We start from the raw sequence: 25,703 nt of genomic DNA on the forward strand, positions 1-25,703 counted from the left end.
TGGTCTACAGCTTCCTCACAAGGGGAGAGGAGCAGATGCTGAGCTCTTCTCTCTGGTGACCATCAATAGAACCTGAGGAAATGGCAGGAAGATAGGTTGGACATTAAGAAAAGGCTCTTTACCCAAAGTCCATGACCTTGCCTCCCTTGGCATCAGTATCCACCCTAATAAGAGGACTTTTGCTGGTTGCTCTGAGCTTCCCCCAGCAGGACTCCATCACTAAGTCAGCTGTAACTCCAACATGCCATTTCTCTTTTGGGTTCAGGAGCAAACCAGTGGCTGACCTGCCTGGAGGACGGTCTCTGGTCACTCCCCGAAGCCTACTGCAAGCTGGAGTGTGACGCACCTCCTGCGGTGGCCAACGCCAAGCTCCTGGTCCCACGATGCCTCCAGGGCAACCATGACGTGGGCTCAGTCTGTCGCTACAAGTGCAAGCCTGGATACCACGTGGCTGAGAATGCAGCAGGCAAGTCTAAGAAGTAAGTCTGTGGTGGATCTGTTATCACCATCTCTTTCCTCCTCCCAACGAGGGTAAGGAAAGGTGATGGTACACTGGTTGTCTCAAAGAGCTGATTTAATAAGTACAAGGCAGAGCAGCTTGCTCTAGTCATGCAGATTTGCTGAGACAGGAGAGGAATTCCCCTGGTTTGGGGGAAAGCAGGTGGGAACAAGATGCAAGCTGCTGTTTTGTGTATGTGTACGTTAAGTACCTTAACCTAAAGCACGCGAATTTTCCCCTGCACCTCAACGTATTTGTCAGTTGCTGAAAATTAAACATCTACAGAAGTGTTTGTGGACTCTCAGGTAATTAGATGTAATAAGATGCTGAAAGATTCCTGGAGCTGCTGTTTTTCCTAAAAGTGATAAAACATAGATCAAGGCACTGGGGGTTGTAAGAATGAATGACTGCCTCTTGTCAGGGTTAACATTTTACCCGCTGCACTTCCTGGCTAAATTTAATCCTAAGCATTGACATTTCATTTGGAGAAGATTTTTCTCAATGCTTCAGGGGGAAAAATTCCTGGTGATTCACTAGCCCTGTGCCCAGCCGGTATCGTGACACTCGGGGAGTAAATTTTTTCCGCGATGCCTCCAGCTGAAGTCCCCGTGGGGTACGGTCACTAAAGATTCCCTGGCGCTGACCGGGTCCTCCCCAGAGTCTTGATACTAGCCCAAATCAGGTAATTATGTGCTAATTGTTTAATGTCCCCTTCCAGTTTTAATTGGATGCAGACTTCATCTCTACATTGCTCTGGGGTAGAGTTGTTGTGCACTGGGAAGCAATTGCCAGATTTCTTGCCTCGTAATGAAGGAAGTGGTTTCTGTAAACAGCTTTTTGCAGCATTAGGAGCATTTCTTAGGCCGAGGGGAGCTGAGCAAATTATGATGGTGGCTACAATCACGTGGACTGCTCTGCAAACTGTGGAGCAGCTTGTGTGCCTGTGGCATTTCAGGCATTGGCCATGCAATCAGATAAATACAGCTTGCAAAGTTAGGCCACCTCAGTCGTGCTGCAGCAATTGCTGGTCAGAAGGATGCCCTCTGGGAGCTCCCCATGCTCCTCTGATGTGTGTGTGACTTCCTCATGGATCTGAGCAGCCTGTGACACCAGTCAAGGAAAACCATGCAAAGTGGTTTGCATATTCATAGCAATGCCTGTTGACATGACGCTTTCGTGTTTGGTATTATCATTACTACTACTTTGTCTGATATATTTGATGGTAGGGTATGATCCTATTACAGTAAGCAAAAAAAAAAAATGATTAACAGAAAATTTATTGCTTTCTTATCATGCATATTAAGTGCTATGTGAGTGGTCTGATTCAGAGCAAAAGCCTTTCCTTGGAAGTGTAAATGCTGGTGTACTGTCTCATCTGGAGCTCTGCGTGCGTACTCAGCATGAGTACAAACCCCTTGGCACGTGTAGCGAGCAACAGCTACTAGCCAGTAAGCCGGCCAGTCAAGTGCTGGATTGCTGGAAATCCATCTGGTGTTCCAGCCCTGGCAGGCAGAGGATGGGAGCTGCCAGAGCCAGAGGTTCCTTGCTTTGTTCAGGCCGGTTTTGGAGAAAGCAAGTTGTTGGAGAAGGCGATGGAGAGCTCTGGAAGGGGCCGGCACCAGTGGGGTGGGGGTTCCCAATGTGCTGCTAAAGGAGCAGGGTCTCAGCTGATGATGTTTTGGGGGACTTCTGAAGTCTTCTAAGATCTTTCTGGGTTCAGCAAACACAATTCTTGATCTGTTGCCCCCCTGTTGTCCACCAACCCAGCAAGCACCAGCCTTACTAAAGGATTTAGTGTCATACAGGTGTTGACAGGTACCAGTAAGACTCCCTGTGTGTACTTGTCATTGGAGAAAAGTCAGGCATGATCCATGGCTGACATGGAAGACTCCCCATGCCAGCCAACTAGCTCAACCTTGGAAATACTTGGAAAAGAAAGGGGATGAAGAAGTGGAAGAGAAAGAGGATGAAGAAATACGCTGCCTTGGAGAAGATACTTTTGTCTGTTAACCTAGGTGAGGAAAGGTCCTTTAGAAATCACTGCTTGTCAACAGGGGATCCTCAAGAATCCAGGGTTGCAGCATTGAAAAGAGCCAGCCTGAAAGTCAGAGGTCAGATACTTGGGAGAAAATGGGCATCACCCCCGCAATGGTCCTGGCTGTTGCTTCCACCAAAAAGTGCCATCTGAAGCAGCTCTTTAACAGAAATATCTCAGACATCCTTTAGAAGATGAGGGTGCTCTCAGTTTTGGGACAACCTTGGGGTCAGACCTTGTTGCTTCATTTGCCCAATGTGGGATGATTCCTTGGAGAGAAGAGATTTTTGGGGATCTCAAAGCTTATCTTTATGAGGGGTTGAGCTCCTTCTGCTAGCTTGAGGGAACACAGCAAAGAATAACTGAGTCACCCAAGTCTTTTCAAGCAGCTTTGAAAGTCTCAGCCTGCATTTTGACCAGAAATCAAGGGAGCCATGAGACGGCCCAGCCCCATGATTAACTTCCATGGAGATGTTGTCTCCTTCACCTGTTCTCCCTGTTCAAAGACTATGGAGACCATGAAAGAGGGACAGGGAGCGAGAGAACGTGGAGGAGAAAAGAGACTGGAAGGAATTAGCAGACTTGGCAGCTGGAAACATATTGGAGAGATCACAGCGGGCAAAGCAGGACAGCCCAACCAGGGAGCATCAGCATTTCGCAGGGCACAGGGCCACCGTACATCTGTGGTGCGTGCTGAGGTGTGGGGTGCTTGCTTCTTCTGCCTGTGTCTGGCCCCGACAGGAAAAAAAAAGCAAAACACCTGCACAGCCAAGGGAGCCAAGCAGCCAGGTAAAGAAAACACAGGCTGTCAGCTGGATTCCTGTGTCACTTCCACCTCGAAGGTGATGAAGATTTACAGCCCTGGTTGCCCAGGCTGTTTGGAGCACGGCAGTGGAGATCCTACAAACTTTCAATTGCTTTCTTTCAATTTACCAGCAAATCTCCTTGCTTCCCCCTTAATCTTTTTGAGTCTGTCAGTCTTCTGCCATGTGAGATGAGGCTTTATGTTCATTTATCAATTCCCCCAAGCTTGGCCACCAAGCAGCTGGATCCCAGCCAGGCTCCTGTGTGCTCAGCTCCCAGAGCCAGGCGAGTGCTTGTGCCGGCACATTGGACACAGCCCTGGCCGGTCTCAGCCATCTCCCCGGCCTCCTCTTCCCAACAGCCATCCCTCCTTGTTGGAGGGGGAAGCTTTGACTCTGGTTTTCCTGGGTTCCTCATTAATCCTCAAGAAATGCTACTAACCCTGATCAGAATAAGATGGAGGGTCTGGAAATTTCAAGCTTCTATGAGGTTGTATTTATATCTGGGGAGAGGTGGGATGTGGTCTGTGCATGGTGCCAGCCCCCCCTGAAATCACTCAAGCACCACATAAAGACGAGGAGCCCTAGTTGAAGACGGTGGAGCCCTGAACCTCATTGTGCATCTGTGCAAACTGCAGCTCCCCTGGCATGTTCTCCCCGTGCTCCATGCCTCTTCCCAGGTCTTCCCACAGCTCCTGGGCAAAGGGCCTCTGCTGCAATTTGGAGGAGCAACAGGGAGGTGTGGTGGCTGCATCAGTTATACACCAGTCGATGGTGGGGAAGTGAGAAGTAGCAAGTGGCTGGTTTGCAAAGGAGTTTGCTCAGTGCCTGGGGCATTGTTGTTGCATGAGGCTTTGCACCACCAGTTTGCTCCTGTTGCCATAACGCCATCAGCTTGACCACTGGCGATTTACACTGTGCAAGTCATACAACTGGATCACACCCTGCCTGCCAGGCACTTCAAGAAGGGGAAAATGCTGCTTGAGGACCCGGGCATCCAACACGGATCAGTACCTTGACTCGCCTTTAAATGTGGGCAAAGCAAAGTGCTCAGATGTTGGAAGAGGCAAGGTCTGGTGGAGACATCTTCAGAAGGCAGTGACCATCATCCCAGTGGAAAAGGAGAGCAGCCAAGAAAATGAAGTTAAGGGTGGGCTGAAACCAGAGATGCCTTCAATGTGATCCAGAACTGCTCTTCCTCGCCATCCTTCCAAAACAGCATATAGCTGCATCAGTCAGTCCAAGGCTCTCAGGGTGACTGTGCAGCACCACTTGCTGCTCAGGTGGCCTCACCGTGGTCCCATTGTGGTCTGGTGGGGAGATTTGTGCAGAGCTCTGTGCTGGCAGACCTGCCACATCCCATACGCCCCCCCTGCCTCCACAGTACCTGCTGGGGCAGGAATTCACTACAGCAGGAACCCTCAGTCCCACTCATAGTCTCTAGGAAAAATGGAGCCTTGAGTTCTGAGGGATTTCTGAGGGGGAATTGAAGAGCTTCAAATATTTAGAAAGTCAAGAATGTTTTAAAAATCTCTCATACTTCCCATCCAGGAGCAGAAATATGATGGGTATGGGCACCAGCTCCTGCTCCAGGTCTGACTGTGGGGTGCAGATAGGGTCCCCTCTGGGCTGTGTGACTGCACGGTGCGCTGGGGTGCAGCTGGGTGTCTGTCCTCGCCCTCCATCAGTGACTGCTGCCACTCAGGACAAGGGGCAATTTAGTGCCTCCCTCCAGGGGTTTCTCTAACCCAGTTAAACCCCCCTCCTTGTACCTACAGCATGCTATAGATTCCATAATGTGGTGCCTGGAGCTCTGCCTGCTGGCACTGGTGCTGGGAGAGGGCAGGGGCAAGCAGCTGGAGCAAGACTGTCTGGTAACAAAGGACAGGAGAGCAGGGGTGGAAAAAGTCTCATTAAGGATGGACCAATTAGCACTGGCTCAGGTAAAGCCCGTCAGCGCTGTCAAAACCTGTACGTCAAAGTCTGGGGTTGCAATGATGTGTCCTCTTCTGGGAGAGTGGTCCCCAGCCATTCCGATGCCTCACAGGGTTTTGATGTAAAAGACGCAGTGTCTCCATCGCTGCCAAGGATGGGAGACTGAAAAGAGTGTGGGCTCCACTCCTGGACTTTTTCTTCCTTTATTTTTTATCCTTTTTTTGGCAAATAGTTTGCACCTGGGCTGTTTTAGCAGCAGAGGATGGTATCGGTCTGCTGCAGTGTGACAGCGGGATTGACAGATCTGGCTGGGATACAAAGAGGAGCCTCAGGAGTAGCTGGGAGCAGGCCAGCAGGATTTACTGGTGGAGGTTCACTCCATCCAGCAAAGTCTGTAGCTGCTGGCGGTGGGACAAAGCAGCCCGGGGGATGGGGAGGAGAGATGAATGGTTTAGGGGCACTGCGAGAGGTGGGGAGCAATGGGGTGGTGAGTGTGAGGGAAAAGCATCCAGTGCAAGGGGAAGAAAAGATTCTGGTTGAGGGTGAGCTTGTCCCTTCAGGAGGACCTGCCCATGGTGAGGGGTGGGATGGCATCGGCAAGTCCCACGCAGGGAGCTTGGTTGTGCTCCATCAGAGATGTCCTCTAGGCTATTCTTGCCTCTGTGGGATGCTTGGTGTGGCCAAGGTGGGAATTTTTTGGGGTGCTGCAGCCCCATCTGGTGTCTGTGTGTCTCCAGGAAGTTCCTGAAGATCCAGTGCCTGGAGAGCGGGCAGTGGGAAGAGGGACACTGTGTCCCTGTGGTCTGCGAGCCGCCCCCTCCCGTCTTCGAGGGCATGTACAACTGCAGCCAGGGCTTCGAGCTGGACAGCCAGTGTGTCCTCAACTGCCAGCCACAGGAACAGCAGGTGAGTGACCTGGTAGCAAGGCAGAAATTGTAGAATCACAGAATAGTTTGGGTTGGAATGGACCTTCTAAGCTCCCCCAGTGCCACCCCTGCCATGAGCAGGGACATCTTCACCAGCTCAGGTTGCTCAGAGCCCCATCCAGCCTGGCCTGGGATGTCTCCAGGGATCCATCCACCACCTCTCTGGGCAACCTGGGCCAGCATCTCACCACCCTCAGGGGCAAAAATTTCTTCCTCATGTCTGACCTGAATCTCTTCTCCTTTAGTTTAAAACCATCACCCCTTGTCCTGTCATAACACAACCTGCTAAAAAGATCAGTACTGGAAAACAGTGGGGCTCCCTGTACCCAGCTGTGCAGAGGGTCCCCACAACAGCTTGGCCATCTGAGGGGCTTGCCAGGGTGTGGAAGCTGCTGCCCACCAGGCAGATTCCTTCTGGTGGGATCCAGCAGCAGCTGGCAAGCAATTTGCTTTCTGGTAAGTAATGCAAAGCACACACAGGCTGGAGCAGATGGCTGCAACCCAGCTGCCCTGGAGAACTTCCCTCAGGACGTCACTGGCAGTTGTCAGCAGTAACACCAGATTCTCTCCCTCTGTTTGGCAGGTTCCCATCATCTGCACCAAGGAGGGATTATGGACAGAGGAGTTCAAGCTGTGTGAGAGCTTACGGGGAACCTGCCCACCACCCCCTGAGCTGAATTTCGTGGAGTACAAGTGTGAGCAGGGGCATGGCATAGGTGAGGGCAAATGGAAGCTAAACAGAAAACTAAACCTTATATTGATTCAGCCATCCTAAAGAGCTGAAGGTCACAATGACTCTTCTTCTTGTACCAATCCCCACTAAATCTATGAAAAAAATTCTATTTTTTCCTCCATCCTTTTTCTAAATGCAGAGCCAGGCATGGTACCCATGGGCAAGGCTCAAAGCTAAAGCTGGCCCTGCTATAAGCATCTCTCTTTTCAGAAGGAGCAGAGATTTGTCCTTAGGGCAAACCCAGCCCTTTGCAATAGCTTTCCTGATCTCTAGGCCTCCATCTCCCCAAGATCTCTCCACTTGTTACTGCTGCTGAGTTTTGCAGGGTTAATGTGGCAGATCCTAGACAAAAGCTGCTGTGACAATTGTGTGTAACAGGGCACTTTCACCAGACGAGGGACCACATCTTCCATTTCTTTCCCTAGGACTTGGTCACTTTGTGCTTTTAGGAAAAGCTGCAGTGCTCAGTCACAGTCGTTACATCTTGTCTGGCATCCCGCCAGACCAAGCACTTGGGCAAAGCCCACATCACTGCAAAGCAAACACACCGGTCACCTGGGTGTGATCAAAACCAGCTGAGGCGAGTCTAAGGGCAGGGCCTAATGTTAAGCTTTGGCCAGACCTGATGTGAGGCTGGGGTCTGCTTAGTTATCCAAGGTGTTTTCTGCAGCTTTTTTTTTTCTTCCTGGGTCATAGGAAGGCAGTGGGAATTCAGCGTGGCAGAAAAACTATGAAAGATGCTTCTTAGCTTGTCAACAAACATCCCACAGTGTCCAGACCAGGCTTATTTTTGTGCTGTATCCCATGTTCTGCCATTGGGACTTGAATCCATCTTTTAGGCTGTGTTCAATTTTCCTCTCATCTGGGAGAAGGGAGTTGGCCACAGCTCCTGTAGGGTCCTGCGTAATTCAGGATTTGAGGAAGATATTGTCATCCCTGGTTGGGAGGGAAAAGGTCTCTTCTATGTCTGCCTTTGCAAGGAGCAGACACGTGTGGGTCCAGTGCCTTCCTGTAGAACATCATCACCTGGTTCCTGCTGAAGTCCTCAGGGCTGTCTCCTTCTGCAGGTGCAGTGTGCGTACCCTCCTGCATCTTACCGCCCAGCGACCCTGTCATACTGCCCGAAAACATCACTGCTGAGACAATGGATCACCGTCTGCAGCCCACCAGAGTCCAGGTAAATGGGGAGATGGATCCCTCTAGCAGGGAGTTTGTTGGCAGCATGGAGTGGAGACCCTATCCTCTCTGTCTGGTGTTTTTTAATCCAAATCTCTTTGTCTTGGGTGAAAAAGGGTAAGACTTGGAATGACAAGAGGAAATAGCCAGAGAAGGTTTAGATTGGATATTAGGAAAAATTTCTTCCCAGAAAGGGAAGGAGTCACCATCCCTGAAGGAGTTGAACAGAAGCAGAGATGAGGATCTTAGGGACATGGGTTAGTGCCAGGGATGGGTTAACGGTTGGACTGCATGATCTTGAGGGTGTCTTCCAACCAAAATGGTGCTATGATTCTATGGCAAGCAGCATAAGTGAGCTTGGGTCTGGCTGGTCCTCTCCAAGGCTGCATGCTCTGGAGGTATCTGCTCCTCCCCATAGCCAGGTTCCATAGCCAAGGTCCTCCTTCCTTCTCTTCCCTCCCCTGCCGATGCCACTGCATGGCCTCCTGCTCTCCCGCACCAAAGCTCAGCACAAGTTATCAGCTCCCACGCCAGCTTTCAAGGACTCGCAGGATACCGCAGCGAATGAAGTCAAATGCAGGAATCCTGCTTGATTTTTCAGGACGTTGCCACTTGCCTAAACCCACTAAGCTGCCGTTCTTGTCAGTCAGGGTGCTGGGAGAGCAAAAGCCACCCCTGGCACGGGATGAGCCCCGGTCCCCAATTACCTGGCAGCAGAGATCCAACCCCAGGAAGAAGCATCTTTCTGCCAGGGAAGGTGTCTCTGGCTGCCAGGACCCTCTGGTCAGTCGCTTGCCTCTGCCGCTGGAACGGGGGGAGCCTTTCCCTCCCCATCCTCTTACTCATTTTGTAGGCAAAACAGCTCAAATAGCTCAAATAGTTTGGATCCTCATGGGCATGACTTTCCCAAAAAGCAGATCCGCCGGGGTAATATTTCTTAAAATAAAAAAAAAAAAAAAGAGATGCATGAGGAAGGAGGTGGAACAAAGTAAAGCAAACAATCTTCCCATCCAAATGCTTTCCCCTCCTCCCGGGAAGCCGCAGGAGGCCCAGCGTCGTGCCTGCGGATACTACTGTACGTCGCCTTGAATCAGACCCATGGCGGATCGCTGCCGGGGGGGCGAGGATGCCCAGGGGGTGTGGGCTGGTTAAGCACGAGCCTTGGAAGGAGTCCTCGCCTTTGAGGGATCGGATGGCTTGGCCCGCCGAGGCGGTGGCACTCGGCTGCTCTTTTGCTGCTGCTGTGTGAGGGCTCTCGTGTGAGGGAGGCATTTTGCAGAGAGGAGGAGGAGTGTTATTTTAAGAAGTGGTGCTCCCCCTTGCCAGGAGCTCTCTCCCTAGACCAAATTGTTTTCTTTTCTGCCCCAGCTCCTGTTTCTTCTCCCCACTTTTCTCCTCCATACCTTGCCATTCCTGGGAGCTGCTGTGGTCCTGAGGTGATGGAGAGGATGGGGCAAAACCCCTAGAGGCCACTCAGGGAGGGGCATGGTCCTGTTTTGCTTTCAGCTCTGATTCATTTATCCCACAGCCCAGGATGTTTGTCCTCAAGCCTGGAATATGAATCTTCTAACACGAGTAAGCTAAAATGCCATTCAGGTTGCACAACAGCCACATATGAAACACCCCAGTAGGGTTAGAATGCAAACATCCTCTGGGCTGAGCAGGAATTGGCTGTCTCAGCCAGCACCCTGATCTGATCATAGAACAGTTTGAGTTGGAAGGAACCTACAAAGCTCACCCAGTCCAACCCACTGCCATGAGCAGGGACATTTTCACCCAGATCAGGTTGCTCAGAGCCCTGTCCAGCCTGGCCTGGGATGTCTCCAGGGATGGGGCATCCGCCACCTCTCCAGGCAACCTGTGTTTCACCACCCTTAGTGTAAAAACTTTCTTCTCCTGCCCCAACCCCATCACAGTCTAGACTGAACATGCAGAAGGACCTGCAGCAGGTCTGCATGGGCAGAGCTGCCCCATCCCCATTGGCCCTGCTGCCCAGGGCTGCTCTGTCCTGCTGCTGCACCTTTCAAACAAGAGAAAGGTGAGGAGAAAATGTACGTACCCCTCCGTGCAGCTCCTGCACAGTGAAGGGCATCCTAGGACACTTTCGCAGGCCAGTCGTCGTTTTATGGGGCCTCAGATTTCAAAGTCTGCCTGAGCTTTACAAGGAGGAAATTGCATGTGTGGTGGGGCTTTTCTTCCCCCCGTATAATCACGAGTGCTCCCCACAAAACCCCGCTGAATGAGCGGGACAAGGCGTTCCAGCAGAGTGAAACTGAGCCCTCCGCATCTCACTCTTGCATCCAGTTGGCTGCAACAGCTGAGTTTGTGCCTTGTAAATACCAGAGATAACCTCAGCCCCACGAGTGAACGTGAGTCTGGTGTATCTGCTCCAGGTCAGGTGTGGGGAGGTGAGTCCTCCCAGGACCAGTTGTCGGAGCCTGAGCAGGGTTCGGTGAGCAAATGGATGCAGATACTGAGTGATGACTGAATGGCTAAGCCCCCACCCCATATGAGCAAGAAGCTGGTGAATCCAGCATCATGCAGAGAGGTGATGGCAGACTCAGCCTGTGTGACCTCAGGTGGCTTCATCCCATCAGCAGCTCATGGCCAAGCCAGCCACCATGAGGTGGCACTGCCAGCCAAACCCACTTCTTTGGTGGTCCCTGCCATCTCCCTTTGTCCTATCTGTTGTGTATCTATATACGTGTACACACACACATGTCTGTCTAGCTTCTGCCTCGAACAATTACAACTGCTTGAAAGGAGGTTGGAGCACGGAGAGTGTTGGTCTCTTCTCCCAAGTAACAAGGGACAGGATGAGAGGAAAAGGCCTCAAGTTGCACCAGGAGAGGTTTAGGCTGGATATTGAGAAACATTTCTTTCTGGAAAGGGTTGTCGGGCATTGGAACAGGTTGCCTAGGGCAGTGGTGGAGTCACCATCCCTGGAGGGGTTAAAAGATGTGGAGATGAGGTTCTTGGGGACATGGGTTTAGTGCCAGTGCTGGCTTAATGGTTGGGCTTAATGATCTTAAGGGTCTCTTACAAAGAAAATGATTCTATGTACCCTTGTTTGTGGGTGAACCAGGTGTACCTGCTTTGGGTTTGATGGGCTTCAAAGGGTTTCCCACTCAGCAGGGGTGCAGGGGGAGGTCCTGGGGGTGCCACTGCTGTTTTGCACCCCCATGAGCAATGAAGAGTGTGTCAGCGGCTGTTGACCTCACTCTGCCATGTCACCTAACAGCTCTTTTCTCCTTCCCTCCTCAGCACATCGTTTGCACGGGCCGGCTGCGGTGGTACCCAGATCCCTCTGTCATCCACTGCATCCCATCCTGCGAGGTAAGTTCCCCCCAGCACGAGCTGCCTGTTCCTCACAGGGGAGCTCCTGGCAATGAAAACTCACTCCAGCACAAAGCTGGAGGGCTCTGAACTTCATGTTTGCTCTGAGCTGGGCCAGGGCTTGCTGGCAGAGCAGAGACCAGAACAAGCATCCTTGGGTCCAGTTACCCGCAGCCAGGGCGATGCTGGGGAACAAAAGCTACAGAATAACTCATTTCCTTTCTTGCCTGCTTCTTCTTGGCCAGCCCGGGAAGAATGTTCTAGCAAAAGGGTTTCACTGGCAAGGGGTATCCCCAAAAAAGCCCGTGCTGACTCCAAGCCTGAATATTTCCTTAACCAGAACCGCAGTTCTAGAGTAAGGCAGGTCCAGAAAAGCCCTGCGTGACTCACGCGTCCAACCAAAACAACCAGGATTTCCAGCCTTGTACATGCAAAACAAACCGCTCCTGAAGAATCTGCAGACAAAGAATTCCTTGCAGAAATTGGTTAGCTGCTCATTTCGCTTTGAGTAATGACCAGGCAGGAGAAAATCATAGGCAGTTTGGAGTCAGTTCGCAAAGGAAATGAAAAATAGGCAGTTCTTTGTCAAGCACTAGTTGTTATTATGATTGAGGATAAAAGGAAAAAGGGGGGGTATTTTGGAATGTTGTATGCTGAAAATTTGGGATTTTTACCAAAAAGGAAAATGTAAATGAAGTTTGCACACCAAAAATAGCTTTGGGTTTTGCTGATTATTTCTTTTTATGTGCTCCTTTCAATGCAAATGATGGCTTTTGCTCACTGATTCTGCCTAGCTCAGCTCTTTGTTGACTGAAGTGTGGGAGAAAGGGCGATATTGCAGGGGGCACATCCCCAGGAAGGAGATGTTGTGGTCACCAGAAGGTGCAGCATTTGTTTCCCAAACTAGATGTTTGTGTTGTGTGTCTCTACTGGAAGGTGTGGACTGTGAGCACAGGGGAATGAGGGATCTGGTGGTTGAGTATCAGAGCTTAGCAATGGATCCTTCAGTGTTTTGGGGACTCCAGGTCTTTCTGATCCACATGTTTTAGCTTGGTTCTGGGGCAGTGTATTTGAAGTAGGATGGGCTTATGTGGCAGAGCAGTCCAGGTAGTTGTGGTGTTACCCTGTCTGGTTCTGCTAGCAAGGGAGAACTGCTCCTTGTGCTCTCTGAGAGTTAGTCCTTACAAAAAAAAGAAACAGATGGGACATGAGGTGTTCCTTCTTCCCTTTCTGTGCAGCTCAGGTGAGAGGAAACCCACACAGGTCTGAGAATGCTCCCTTAGGCTCAGGTACACCTGGCGTTCCCCAGCCTTTCCTCTTCTATGGTTCCTGCACCTCACCTTGGGTCTATGTCTTCAACAAGAGGTCCTGTAGAGCATGGTGAAAAATGCCGGCTGCTTTGCATGCGATATGGAGAGAGATAGGGACCAACTATTGTACAAAACGTTAGTACTTGAAATCCAGCATCTTGTGGTAACAGTCACTGTCTTCTCTTTAGCCACCCAAACATGGTCACAGCCAGCACAGCCTCTTTCTGTTCCTGGATGCTTGTCATCCTCATTTACTCTTGGAAAGCAATCCTAGGCAGCAGGCTTAGCACACAGGAGGTTAGGCAAGCCAAAGTCTTGCAGTGTCCTACCAGAAGGTGGAGAGTCCATGCTCTTCCTCACTCTTGTAGAATTTTCTATGCCTTTTCTGCTTTCAATTAGCAAGAATAAGCAGGCAGTACATAGTCTTCCAGCTGAGGTCTCACCAAAGCCCTGCACAAAGCTTCCTTGTGCTGGAAATGTCGCTTTTGATAGGACCCAGGACTTTATCTGTTATTTCTGCAAGTTGCATCAGTCTGGCAGCTCAGAGATGTCCTGAGGTCAGCAAGTACACCCAGATCTTTCTCTGCGTCCTTTGTTTCCAACTGATGAGCTCCAAGCTAACAGCAGATGTTTTACCATTAGTACAAGAGCTTGCCCTTCAGTTTTATACAAGTGAATGTCATCCTGTTTCTCTCTCTAGTCTTCGGGTCATCTAATATTTTGTGAGATATCCTGATCCTCCTCTGTGGAATAATGTCTTCTTCCTCGTTAGTGATTTCCTCAGCACAGACCTATTTTTTAAGGTCACAGTCACTCACTGTAATACTAATGAAGATTCATCCTCAGATAGTTTCTTTCACTCTGATGCTCTCCTTTCTGATACAGCTGCCTCCTCCCTGTTCTCCTCCTCCTCCTCACTTCTCACATACGTGTCTTTGATTATTCTTTTTGTTGGCTTTTCTTCTATGATGCTGCAAGTTCTAAGGTTGGGCTGATAAGCCAAGTCTTCTCAGATAACATTTTTTCACGTGTCTTTTATAATAGTCCTTGTCTTGCCATAAAGAATAACTCTTACCAAAAGCAACTCATTCAAAGTACTGCTCTGGGAGCTGCTGCTTGGCACTGGGAAGAAGGGAGGTGTTACCAGTCCCCTCCTTTGACCACAGAAAATGCCCTGAATATTGTTTCTACCTCATCTGTGCTTGTTTCCACCCTCACTCCTCTTCCTCTCCTGTCTCCACCCTTGTGAACAAAAGCACTGCAGTTCTTGGAGGCTGTTTCACTTAGGACACAGTCTCAACTGGGGATATCAGACAGGGAGAGGCAGGTAGAGATGGAATATAACCTGTCTTCTGTCCTTGCTGTGTGGGGTTCCCCTTGCCTTGTTTTCCCCTTAATTTACCTGCTCAGGAGATGTTCTGCCCCTGAAGAACAGAGCTCCTGCTGGGTCTGATGTGGTTCAGCTTGACTTGTCATGTCCATGGGACATCTTACTCCCAGGTTCCTCCTCATTTCACAATAATCCCTCATTGGAGGCTCCTCCTTTAGCAGCCCAGTCTCTGCACTCCACTGGGCAGTGAAATGCTGCTCCCATGAACTGTGCAGGTCACCTCAGGTCTGAGTCACCCCTCAGAGATGCCATTGTCTCTCCATCGACTGCCAAATGTGTGCTGGATCATAGAATTGCAGAAGGGTTTGGGTTGGAAGGGACCTTCAAAGCTCATCCAGTCCAATCTCTGCCATGAGCAGGGACATCTTCACCAGCTCAGGTTGTTCAGAACCCCGTCCAGCCTGGCCTGGGATGTCTCCAGGGATGGGGCATCCACCACCTCTCTGGGCAACCTGTCCAGCTTTCTCATCTGGGTGCCTCAGTGGGGGGAACTACCCTACATAAGAGAAATCCAGGCCACCTGGCTGCTCATACGGTCTGTCCCTCGTGGAGTCACTTTGGGCTGGGCCATTACAGCGGTGGCAAGTCCCAACCTCCCCAGCCAGAGCCCTGCGTCGTGTCGGGAAGTTCAGATCACTCTGCAGTGGCATTATAGAGAGATTCTCACTCATCTTTAGCGTACACTGGCAACGGATCAGCCTGCCTGCTTATTCCTCTTGCTCCTCTCCCAACCTCCCTTCTCTTCCCATTAGTCAGGTCGTCCATCTGCCTCCCACTCTCTTGCTGCATTTTGCCAAGTTCCCCATTCCCAGAGTAGGGAGCACATAATTCAGCGAGGGAGGCAGGGGAGGGATGCAAACCCTTCCAGGAGCCCATCAGGAATACAAGTTAGCACCAAGCATGCTTTGCGTCTTGAGGGCCAGTGGAACATCTCATCCCCTGCCATCAGTAGAAAAACAGATGGCAGCAATGGAGGAGAGAGGAGGAGGGGTCTTGGGGCTGGGTGGAGGAGGAGAGGAACTCCCTCCTTCCCACTGTGGTTTGGGAGGAGGTGGTCGTGGTCCTGGTGGTGTGCTCTGCTGCTGAGGGAGGTGTCTGCAGCATCTGGAGCAGGTTCTCCTAAGCAATCCCAAGGTAACCACCTCTCAGCTCTCCTCCTGTGCTTAAGAACAAGTGATGCAGTTGACTTCAGAGGAGGAGGCAGCAGGTATGGTGATTCAGGTTGCTCCCTTGGACTATTCCTGCCATGGTCCAGAATAGTCTATGCATGAGCATGGCTGCTGTGGAGCATCTTCCAGTCTGTGCTGCTCACCAGCTCTGCACCCCTCTGTCTCCCACACAGTGTGGCTGTGATTTAGGTGAAAAAGCCTTCTCTGATTGAGGTTTGCTTTGCTGTGCTTTGCTCTGAGCAGCCCTGTCTGTGTGCAGAGACTTTGGTCTCTGCCTCACACCCTGGGTGAGGATGGACCATTGCAGAAAGCTGTCATGAGTTGCTGGAAATTCTCAGGTCTTCCCCCCATGAGGACAAGGTCTCACTGCCCTCACGCCTGTTGCCGGTGATGTTATCATGGTTGTAAAATTCTAATTTATTCCCTGTTTTGTGGTTTTCCTGAGGTATTGTGATGGAAATGATGAGATAGGGATTGAAGTGTATTTGTGGTTACAAGTTGTTCTTGAGTCTCTTGATGCAACAGGTAGTCAAGGACCCCAATAGTTCCTTGGCTCTTCCTACCGGTGTGCACAAAATCCTCGCTCGGCATGTCTGTGGCTTATGTCCAGCACTTGTCAGCCAGAATTAACCCCTTAGAAAGCAGATGTGGTAGGGACAGTGGGAAGTCTCATCTAAAACCAGGATCTCACTGTGCTTTAGTGTGATGGGGGACAGGGTGTGACTCGCTCCCTGGGCAAAGCTGCCTCTGCTCCTCACCATCCATGAGGCTGGGGCCCCTTGGTTGTCCGTCCTCCCAGACCTGAGAGCTCCGATTTTGTACCATGGCAAAGCTCAGTGCAGGAAAACAGGCAGAAACGTGATGCTGGTGGGATGCTCCACTCCCGGAAAGAGACCACCTTCTGCTTTCCTGGAGCTTAAGTCAGTGAGGATTACAGGCACCCCTGCACCTCCAAGGACACTCTCTAGAGCAATCAGGTATGCCCAGAATTTAGTCACCCTCTTGTGATGTTCATCATTATCTCATCTCCTGTCGCCATGAGAGCATTTTGTGTCATCTTTATCCAGCCTGCACTCTTCCTCTGTCTGCAGAGAGGATCCTGCCGGATGTGACTGCTATTTCTTCAAGAGTGTCACCAAAGTCTGTGTGACCCAGGTGACCAAACAGGACTCTATGAGTTGCCCTAGATTCTGGCACATTTGAATCGTGGGTAGTACATGACATGTTGGGCTCCACATCTCAAGAGGACGGAGCAGAATTGGGGAAAGCAATCAAAATGATTAAGGGGATGCCACAGCTGCTTTCAAGGAGACCCTAAAACAGCTGTGACACCCTCTGTGACCAGACCTGATCCCTGAGCTGTGAGGACAAAGCAAACAGAGGGAAACAAACTGACCACACACCGGCACAGTGCAAGGACAGGCTTGCATGGCCCCAAAAGAGAGGAGCCTTTTGGCACAGGCAGGACCAGAGCACCCAGGCATCACACTGGTGGTGGTGGAGACTCAAAGAGGCAGAAGCAACTTCAGCTCCTCCAAACCTGCCCTTGGGATGCCCCAACCCATGGCTACGTACTGCCTTCTCCAGCTCTGCCATTCCTCCATCCCTGCCCATGTCCCACTTTTTCCTCTCCCGACAGTCACAGTCATACAGCCAGTGATACAGAGGGAGTGGAAAACCACTGAAAGCACCCGCTGAAATAAAAAATCAATGGGTCGCTTCTGATCATAAACAAACATCCCCAAGCACAGCCCAGCCAACTGCTCTTCCAACACGAACATTCATTCCCCTGCAGCTCCTTCATCCCTTGTACATTGTTTTTCTTTCTGTTTAAGATCTGTAACAAGAACTTGGCAGAAACCAGATACAAGTGGGTCAGGAGGCCCTTGTGGTTTTCAGGGCTTGTTTTCCATAACCCGTTCTATCCTGCAACATATTTTGCACAAACGGCTTGGCAGGAGATCTAATCCACGGCAGCAGGCAAGCTGCTGAGGGCAGGGTTGCGGGCTGGTGTTGGTGGTATGGGAAGCCCTGGCTTCTATCATGTGTGTTTGCAGCAACCTTGGGAATGGTGAGTGCTGGGGACCCGTCTCCAGGAGCCACGGTGCTTGCCAGGGCCACTATTGACATACACATGGCATCTTCCTGGGCTCCCCTTGGCTTGTTCTTGCCTGGTTGTGTTTTTCCTCTCCTGTTAGCACTGAGATCAGGGTGCAAAAAGGATGAAGCTGAGGATCCTGCCATGAATAGAATCATTTTGGTTGGAAGAGACCCTCGAGATCATCAAGTCCAACCATAACCTAACTCTGGCACTAAAACATGTCCTTAGTAACCTCATCCATATGTCCTTAAAAAAAAAAAAACAGAGCACAGACAGAATTCTTTAGTGGAAGCAAATACCTGCTCTGATGTGGTGCTCATCTACACCAGCTTTCCATCCCTTTCTTTGCTCTTGTCCCCATGGACTGTGCAAAGCCCTTTCCAGATTGGTGTCTGCTGGGATGTGGGGTCCCTGAGGAGAGAGTCACAAAGCAGGACAGGGATAAACACATCCCGTGCAGTAGCCCAAAGTGCCACATACTTCTGCGGAAATGTGTCCAAACCAAATCCTGGCCTGGGACACAGAAGCACTTTCAGACACCATGAAAGCAAGGACCTGCTCTCCCAGTGTGTTCATCTACAGCAGCATTCAGGCTGGACACCAAGCAGCAGTCTAAACCCTGCGCTCTTCATCCCCCTTCAGACACTGATCCTGTCCAAATGAAGCCAGACCGATTCAAACAGTGCCCAGATGTTTGCAGGAAACCAGTGTCCAAAGGACCCTCTTTGTCCTGAAGAACACCTGGAGCTGCATACCAAGGCTGCTGGGAGCGGGGCTGTTCCTTGCCTCGGGCACAGCAGTGCAAGTGGTGGCACATAGACTGAAACCAGACAGCAGGATGCCTCCTTCCAGCCTGTCACCCCTTCCTTGGAGCATTCCTGAGAGTACGTGGAGTACTTTCTCAAGCAACAAGCCTCTGCTTCCTTAGCGAGGCTTGGGGAGAAGGATTTTGGAGCTGGAGCAGATATTCCTGAAGACCTGAGATGCAATGAAAGCAGTCCGCATGCTGAGCTGACAAGTGGGCGGCTCAGGGCCACCAGCAACCTTGGAAACAACTGATATTTCTCTGTTTTGCTTTCTGGCCATGTCTGAGGTGATGGGGCAGGTCCTTGATGTCTACACACAAGGCACCCTGCAGGCATGTGGCTCCAGGAGACAGCCCCCGTGGTTCAAAAGGAACAGAAGAACGGCTCAGTGGACAGAAACTGGGAAAACTGGGAGTCATAAAAAATAGAGGATGAAGTGCTGGGTTTGTAGGAATTTCTTTGTTTTTTTTCAGGCCCCTTGGTCCCAGGTGCCTCTTGCCAGATTTCCAGAGCGGGGCTGCCATGGGCCAGGTAGTGCTCACTCGCTGCTCGGAGTGGCTCAGGGCAGCGAGACATCCCAAAACGCTTTTTGAGCAGAAGCCAGCCCTGTCCCCTCTCCGTCCCTCTCAGTGTTTTTCAGAGCTGGTTTCCTCCTTGCGTGCTGGAGAGGCTCAGGAAGGAGAGAGGGAAAGTGAGTGTGCTGGGGGTGTCGAGGGGGGGGGAGAAAAAAAACCCCAGAAGACACACTGCAACAGAGAGAGGGCCAAGAAAAATATTTAATCCAAACAATGAACATTGTCGTTTCCTCCCACAGTCTGCATTCCCAGTCAACTTCCCTGGGCAAGCGGGGGGAGCCAAGAACGGCCGGGCTCTCTGCCTCGTGAGTGTGTGTGCAAGGAAAGGGATGTGTCCTGGGGACACTGTGCCGTAGCATCACTTTTACTAGTGCCTGCCACATCTGTGGCTGAAGGGACGGATGCCAGCTCCTGTGTTCTGTGGGGAAAACAGTGGTTTGAAGGGATCGGAGGGGGAATTTCTGGGGAGCAAGCTAAGACCATGGAGTGGTGGATGCATGGGAGCTTTTAAGCTAACCAGAACGTTAACAAGGCTTTGGGTACTCTTCAAGTCCTCCAAGGGACCTCCCAGAGCTTTCTGAAATATTGTGGGTAGGGGCTGAGGTGGGAAGGAAGGCAGGAGAGGCAGCTGGCAGGGAGAAGCTGCCCTCTGCCCATCCCTGGCCAAGGGCTGCTGCAGCCTCCTGCTTTTTACCTTTCCCCACACACCCCTGCCCGCTCCCTGCTTTGCACCTGGGACATGGCTTCTCTTGCACATCTTAGACCCCTGGAGCAGTCTTTATAAAATCATAGAATAGTTTGGGTTGGAAGGGACCTTCGAATGTCATCTAGTCCAACCCCCTGCCATGAGCAGGGACATCAGCCCTGGGGCAAATCAAGGCTAACATTCTGTGTTTCTGTCAGCCCTGGTTTGGGCTGACATCCCTCAAGACCAAGTGCACAGTGAGGAGAGACATTTCTCCAGCAGAGGTTTATCACCGCTCTCTCCCCTGCTGCGCCACCTTCCTCCTGTCTCTTTCCACCATTAATGACTCATCGCAAGAGCAGAGTTGATGGTGGTGAAGCTGATGCAGGAGGCATGAATCTGATGGCAGCAGCAGCAGCTTTTCCAGAGCTGGTCCCTGCCTGTATCCCTTGCTGAAATTATGTTCTTCTGGGACTGCTTTAAGAGCAACAGCGGAGAAGGACAAGGACACCGGCACCTCCCCAGCTGCAGGGTTACATGGGGTGTCTCAGCATGCAGATGGACCAAGATCAATGCCCGAAACACTGGTGCCCAAAGGGAAGGATGCAAGGACAGCAAAATCCACACATGAAAGCAAACTGCACATCCTCCTTGGACTGGAGCAGCATGGTGGCAAAGCCCAGGACCTGCGCAGCCTCCCAAAGCCTGAGGGAAATGTTTTCCTTATTAAGGCTGGACTTAATCCCCTGAAACTGGGCTCTGGGCTTTCTCTAGCTATGGGCAGATTGAAATCGCAAGCACTTTCCATCCCAACAAGAGAGTATTTCATTTCAGCTCTTCAGTTACACAATTGGCCAGGTGCATGCTGATTATTTTTTTTTGTTGTTCTTTTTTTCCACCTTCCTCAGAAGCATCTGGAACAGGTCATTGCCAAAAGCAAGGTACCGGGCCTTCAGGTCTACTCAACCGGAGCAAAACTTGCATTCCTGGGAAATAATGTTCGTTAAGTGCCCATGACGCAGCACCGAAATATCTGTGATACTGATGGCATCTGTGATTTTTCTATTTTTTCTTCTATTCTTCTGTCTTTCCCTCGCTCTGTTGCACCCTTTCACGCTCTTTCACAGTGAATCAACCTATGTATGAGGTGGATTTGAAGGAAAGTACCTGGAGCGTGCCCACCTTGCTGATGGCACTGGGGGCTGGACACCAGCTCTGGGGAGGGGACAGCCCGCTCGGGGACTCCACAGGGGTGGTGGAAAAAGGCCGTGCACAGATGCTGCTCTTCACACAGCATCTCTGGGCAGCCTCAAGAGAAACAGCACCACCGAGTCCTCCAAGATGCTTCTGCCCAGGATGCAGCGGGATCTCAGCACCCTTCCTCACATCTCCCCTTTGCCTGTGATATTCTTCCCTCTTTTTAAAAAAAAAACAATAATTTTTTCTCTTTTAATTTGTGCCTGTCCCCAGCTTTGAAAGCCTGTGTTTTTTTAGCCTATTTCAATTGCCAAGCGCTTGACTGGCAGTTACTATTTTTATGGCGGCAGTGCAGGGCTGGGGCCTGGCTGTGCCAGATCTGCACCTCCACGTGCTCCCACACGCCCCGCGGAAGCTCCAGGCTGGGTAAACAAGGAAGATGGATGGCGAGAGCGGGGAGATTTGCTGACACAGCCCGGCTTGGTGGCACGCTGCCTCGCCGAGCAGCTCCTGATCGCTCACCGCGGCACGGAGCAGTTGCAGCGGTTACCGTATTCATTTTTTCCCAGTTTATCTGAGCCATTTGAACCAGTTTATTTTCCCTGCATGCTGGAGGATGCGTATTCTGGTAACTAAAACCCAGCTGGCCATTTCCCCAGTTCAGATCCATTGCCTTCGTGTACCATGGTTGGCCATTGATGTGATGGGTTTTTTTCCTGTTAGCATCTTAAAGTATTGTCAGGTGTTTTTGCAAGTCACCAACATGGACAAACCTCCCTTCTCCCACTGCTGGCATTGCTTTCTGTAGAGCCACAGGGCTCAAGCAGAGGCTGAACAGACTCTGTGTGGGATTTTCTCTCTCACATCACCTGCTGTTAGAGCATCGTACTGCCTGTGTCCTCATTGCTGTGACTTCTGAAGACCAAAATGAGACCGATGCAAGTAGGAGGGCACCTGTGCCTTCAAGGGTCACCCACCAGCACCTTACTTTGCTCTTTCTGCTTGCAAACGTGAAACCATCTTTGTTACAATAGGAAACAGCTGATGGTTTTAACCTAAAGGAGGGGAGATTCAGGCTGGACATGAGGAAGAGATTTTTTTACACTGAGGGTGGTGAGAGCCTGGCCCAGGTTGGCCAGAGAGGTGGTGGATGAACCATCCCTGGAGACATCCCAGGCCAGGCTGGACGGGGCTCTGAGCAACCTGAGCTGGTGAAGATGTCCCTGCTCATGGCAGGGGTGGCACTGGGGGAGCTGGGAAGGTGCCTTCAACCCATTTGATGATTCTATGATCTGGAAATCCTCGATGAGGCAAAGCAATGGGATTCCCTGTGCTCCAGGCGCTGGGTGAGGAGCAGGGACAGCAGTTCCGAAGCACTGCGCCTGGCTCTCTTGAGCCTTGAGTCCAATTAGTCATTTTTTATTTTCCTCTCAGATGTTTTTCCAACGTAATTTGGAGCATGAGTTGTTAAGTTTCCCCAACAAGTGTTGCCATAGGAGCCTGTATTTGTTTAGGGTGGGGTACGGGCTCCAGCGGGTTGAGAGGAGGGGGCAATTAGCCCTAATAGGTGTAGGGAGAAATGGAGAGCCTCTCCTTCCCTGTCCTGTCCCCTGTCTCTGTTCTCCCCCCACCTTGCACACAAGGTCTGGAAATCATTTCAGACCTGTGCAGCGGGATGGGCAAACCCTCCCCGTAATTGTATGGAAACTACAGAAGCGGCGAGCGCTGTTTTGCCTGTGAGTCATGACATATGGAGCAAAGCTGAAGGAAAAACTCCGCTGCAGGGAAAGCTGCAAAAGCAAGTCACACCTAGAAGAGACTTTCTCTGCCTGCACCCCTGCACCTGTCAGCCCCAGCATCCCTGTCCCAGCCCTCCTGGTGACCAAGCTGCTTTGTGTCTCAGAGACCTTTGTTCACCATCATTTCAGACCCACTGATGCTTTTCAATGGAAGAGGAGTGTTGATTAACCCTATTGCCTTGGTGATGGTGCACCGTGGTCTCCTCTGGATGTGGTTTGTGACAGCAATGATGGGAGCCAAATCCCTTCTTGTTTTTGAGTGAGCTCTCTAACCCGGCTGTGCCTCAGTTTCCCAGCTGTAGGCAGGTGCACTCTTTCTTCTTGTGTGAGATCTAACGGGCAAATGCCACCTCTCTGTGGCTGCCTGGATTTGGCGTGGGGACGGTGGTACTGATGGCACAGCCAGACTCGGTTGTTTGCCACAATCCCTGCTGCTACTTCCTAAAGCGACATCAGCCTGTGTTGAGGCCGTTTCTGTTCCTTGTGAGTCATGATGACAAAAAGCCACATTGGTTCCTTGGTTTTGGCTTGGCTTTTTCGTGAGAGTTATTGGGATTATCACCAGTCCCACATGTTGGCTTCGGTGCTGTGGATGCCAGGCTGCTGCAGTGTGGTGACGTTTTTCAGCAGGCTGCCATTCAGTTTAGGGGAGCCACAGATGGGTGTCCATCGAAGGCTGCCTCTAGGTGTTTTCTGAAGCCCAGGTGTAGTTTGGGGCCACTAGATCCAGCAAAAAGGTTGGCTGTTCTCATGAGCAAAGGGGCGGCCAGGTTTCCCCCAAGAGCCCTTTCTGATGACAGCAGTGCTGGAGGTTGGCCATGGTTGCTGGGCCAGTAGCTACCATCACAGAGCCTGGAGCAGGAGAAGCATTTCATTACTAATCACTCAGTTAATGAATGGCCTCTCGGTGCTGTTAGCACATTCATTTGTTGCTTGGCAGTGCTGATGTGTGTCTGTGATGAATAAATGTCGGCTGCAGATTGTTCCTGACAGCTCATTGCAAATCCTTCACATGGACGTTGTTGTGTTGCACCAGTCGCAGAGTGTTTGTTCCTCAGCCCTAGCTGGCTGCTTCTCAGCTCCAGTTGCTTGTTTCTCTTCTCTGATCAGATGACTCACGTAACTAAACAACAATAAAAAGGATTCCTGAATGGCTGCTTGTGCCATTTAACGTTTCTGGACAGAAAGCTATCCTGCTGCAATAGCTTTCTGTTGTCATGTTAGAGATGAAGGTAAAGAAGGCTTGTTGGAGATGGAGCATTTATCTGAGCTGGGCTTTACAAATCCCTGGTAGTCCAGCCAGAGCTGACGGTGACCCACAGGAGAGTAGCGAAGGGCACTGGGCTGTGCCACACAAAGAGAAGCCACCATTATTTTGGCAATGCAAAATCCCTCACCACTGAACCATATGGATTCCTTACAGAGGGTGAGATTTGGGCCATCAAAAAGAGACATGAGGAGGAAGATGGCCTAGACTGAAGCTGGAAGGTGGCCTCATTGCCAGTATTTCAGGCTATCAGTAGGCTGGTGCCCTCTCTGCTAGTTCCAGAGCTGGATTTTGCCTGCAGGGAGCTAGTTTTAAATGAAGATCCCTTCTCTTTTTCCCAGCTGGCCACCAGATAAGTAGCCTTGTAGTCCAACCTGGCAAGGTTTGGTGGAGCCATGTTCTGGGGACAGGGCTAGAGCCTCCAGTGGAGAGTCTAGAGGAATTTAGGCATGTGTTCTTTGGGCTAAGATCCAGAGCATTCTGGAAAAGGTATCGCTCTTGCAACCAGCACTTGCTAATGCTTGGCTTGCCTTGAGTGCAAGTACTTCTGGGGGACTTCTGACATTGCCGAACCTTTCCAAGGGAGATAAAGAACTCACCTTCCTGAAGTAGATCCTCTAGCAGGGTGTTCTGTTGAGCTTTGTAACAGCCTCTCTGTATGTAGCTGCCCAAGCCAGGTCACCAACCTCAACTTCAGGGCCATCTCTTTGGGAGGAGGTGTGGTGGAGAGAAGACTTGGGTCAGCTTCTCACAGAGCGCTTTCCCAGCTGTGGACATGCAAAGAGCTGGATTACTGTACAGACAGGTGAGAGTGGTGTGAGAAGGTGGACAAGCAGATGAGATGGTGAACTGACTCCTGGCTGGGTGACAGTGGAAGCACTGGGGACTTACGTCTTTCAGGTTGGGGTCCTCTCTAGCCATGTGGATTTGTCTCCTGACACCGTTCCTTGATCCTCGAGCTACAGCTGTTGCCCTCTGAGTGACAGCTCCTCCATACACACCAGATGTCTCACCAGCCTTCTGGTGCCCTTTGGCTTTGAAGAGGTTGTGTATGGTGTTGCCTTGGCCCTTATCAGAGGTGCACAGGGACTTTTCTGAGGAGCTGGGATCTCTGCTTTTGGGGGCACCTTTATGCTTTTGAATAACCCCTTCATTTCTCTGCCTAGCCCTTCCAAGCAGACGGCTGGTGCGACACCATCAACAACCGAGCGTACTGCCAGTATGACGGGGGTGACTGCTGCTCTTCCACGCTGTCCTCCAGGAAGGTAAGTGAGCATCTTCCATGGCAATGGCCAGGATTTAGAATTACATGGTGACTGCTGGCCGTGGAGCCGGGCTTGCAACACAATTCTCCCATGAACGGAGAACAAACCCATGATTTTAAACCCAAGACAGCTGAAGCTGGTAGACGTCATCTTACTGATGAATAGCACGGTTTGGGCTCTGGCCAGCGGGACTGAAAGCTCAGTCTGGCTCCCAGTGAGGTTCATGGGATTCCCTCTTGTTTTGGGAAACGAGTCCCAAAGAAATGACTTCCATAGGATGTAGCACTAGCCATGGTGTCACCTTATTGGATGACTGAGCAATCTCAGGAGATTTTTGGTGTGGGCTGTCTTTCCCTTCCAGTTCTCCTGGGGAGGCAAGGAAGAAGGAATAGCACAGAGGGAGCAACTTGGCATTGGGGTTGCACAGACCCTTCTTTTGTCTCCCATCACAACCTCCCCTCCCATCTAACTTGTTCTCCAGCACTCACAGCCCATTCTTTTTAAGCATATCCAACAGCAAAACAAACCATAGGACATGAGATAATTTCTCACTGCAAAAATATGTGAATTTGGATCTTCTCATCTTTGTTGTGGAGCTTGAATCATTTTTCCTTTCATCACGCATACACACACAGAAAAAAAAAAAAAAAGAAAAATAAAATCCTGGGAAGATCCAGTTGAGATAGGAGAGAAAAG

At 50.9% G+C, this 25,703-nt stretch overlaps 1 protein-coding gene across 1 annotated transcript in view; it reads left to right on the plus strand.

Moving 5' to 3' along the window:
* Positions 1 to 25,703, plus strand: part of PAPPA2 (pappalysin 2) — a 90,804-nt gene that overhangs the window by 61,069 nt on the left and 4,032 nt on the right. Inside the window, exons 16-21 of the mRNA XM_021285810.2 lie at positions 266 to 479; positions 6,010 to 6,178; positions 6,782 to 6,914; positions 7,999 to 8,108; positions 11,372 to 11,443; positions 24,909 to 25,007. Of these exons, the coding sequence (XP_021141485.2) occupies positions 266 to 479; positions 6,010 to 6,178; positions 6,782 to 6,914; positions 7,999 to 8,108; positions 11,372 to 11,443; positions 24,909 to 25,007 (797 nt within the window). The remainder of the gene's footprint in view (positions 1 to 265; positions 480 to 6,009; positions 6,179 to 6,781; positions 6,915 to 7,998; positions 8,109 to 11,371; positions 11,444 to 24,908; positions 25,008 to 25,703) is intronic.

The sequence above is a fragment of the Columba livia genome, chromosome 8 (genome assembly GCF_036013475.1).
Source record: "Columba livia isolate bColLiv1 breed racing homer chromosome 8, bColLiv1.pat.W.v2, whole genome shotgun sequence".
Classification (NCBI taxonomy): domain Eukaryota; kingdom Metazoa; phylum Chordata; class Aves; order Columbiformes; family Columbidae; genus Columba; species Columba livia.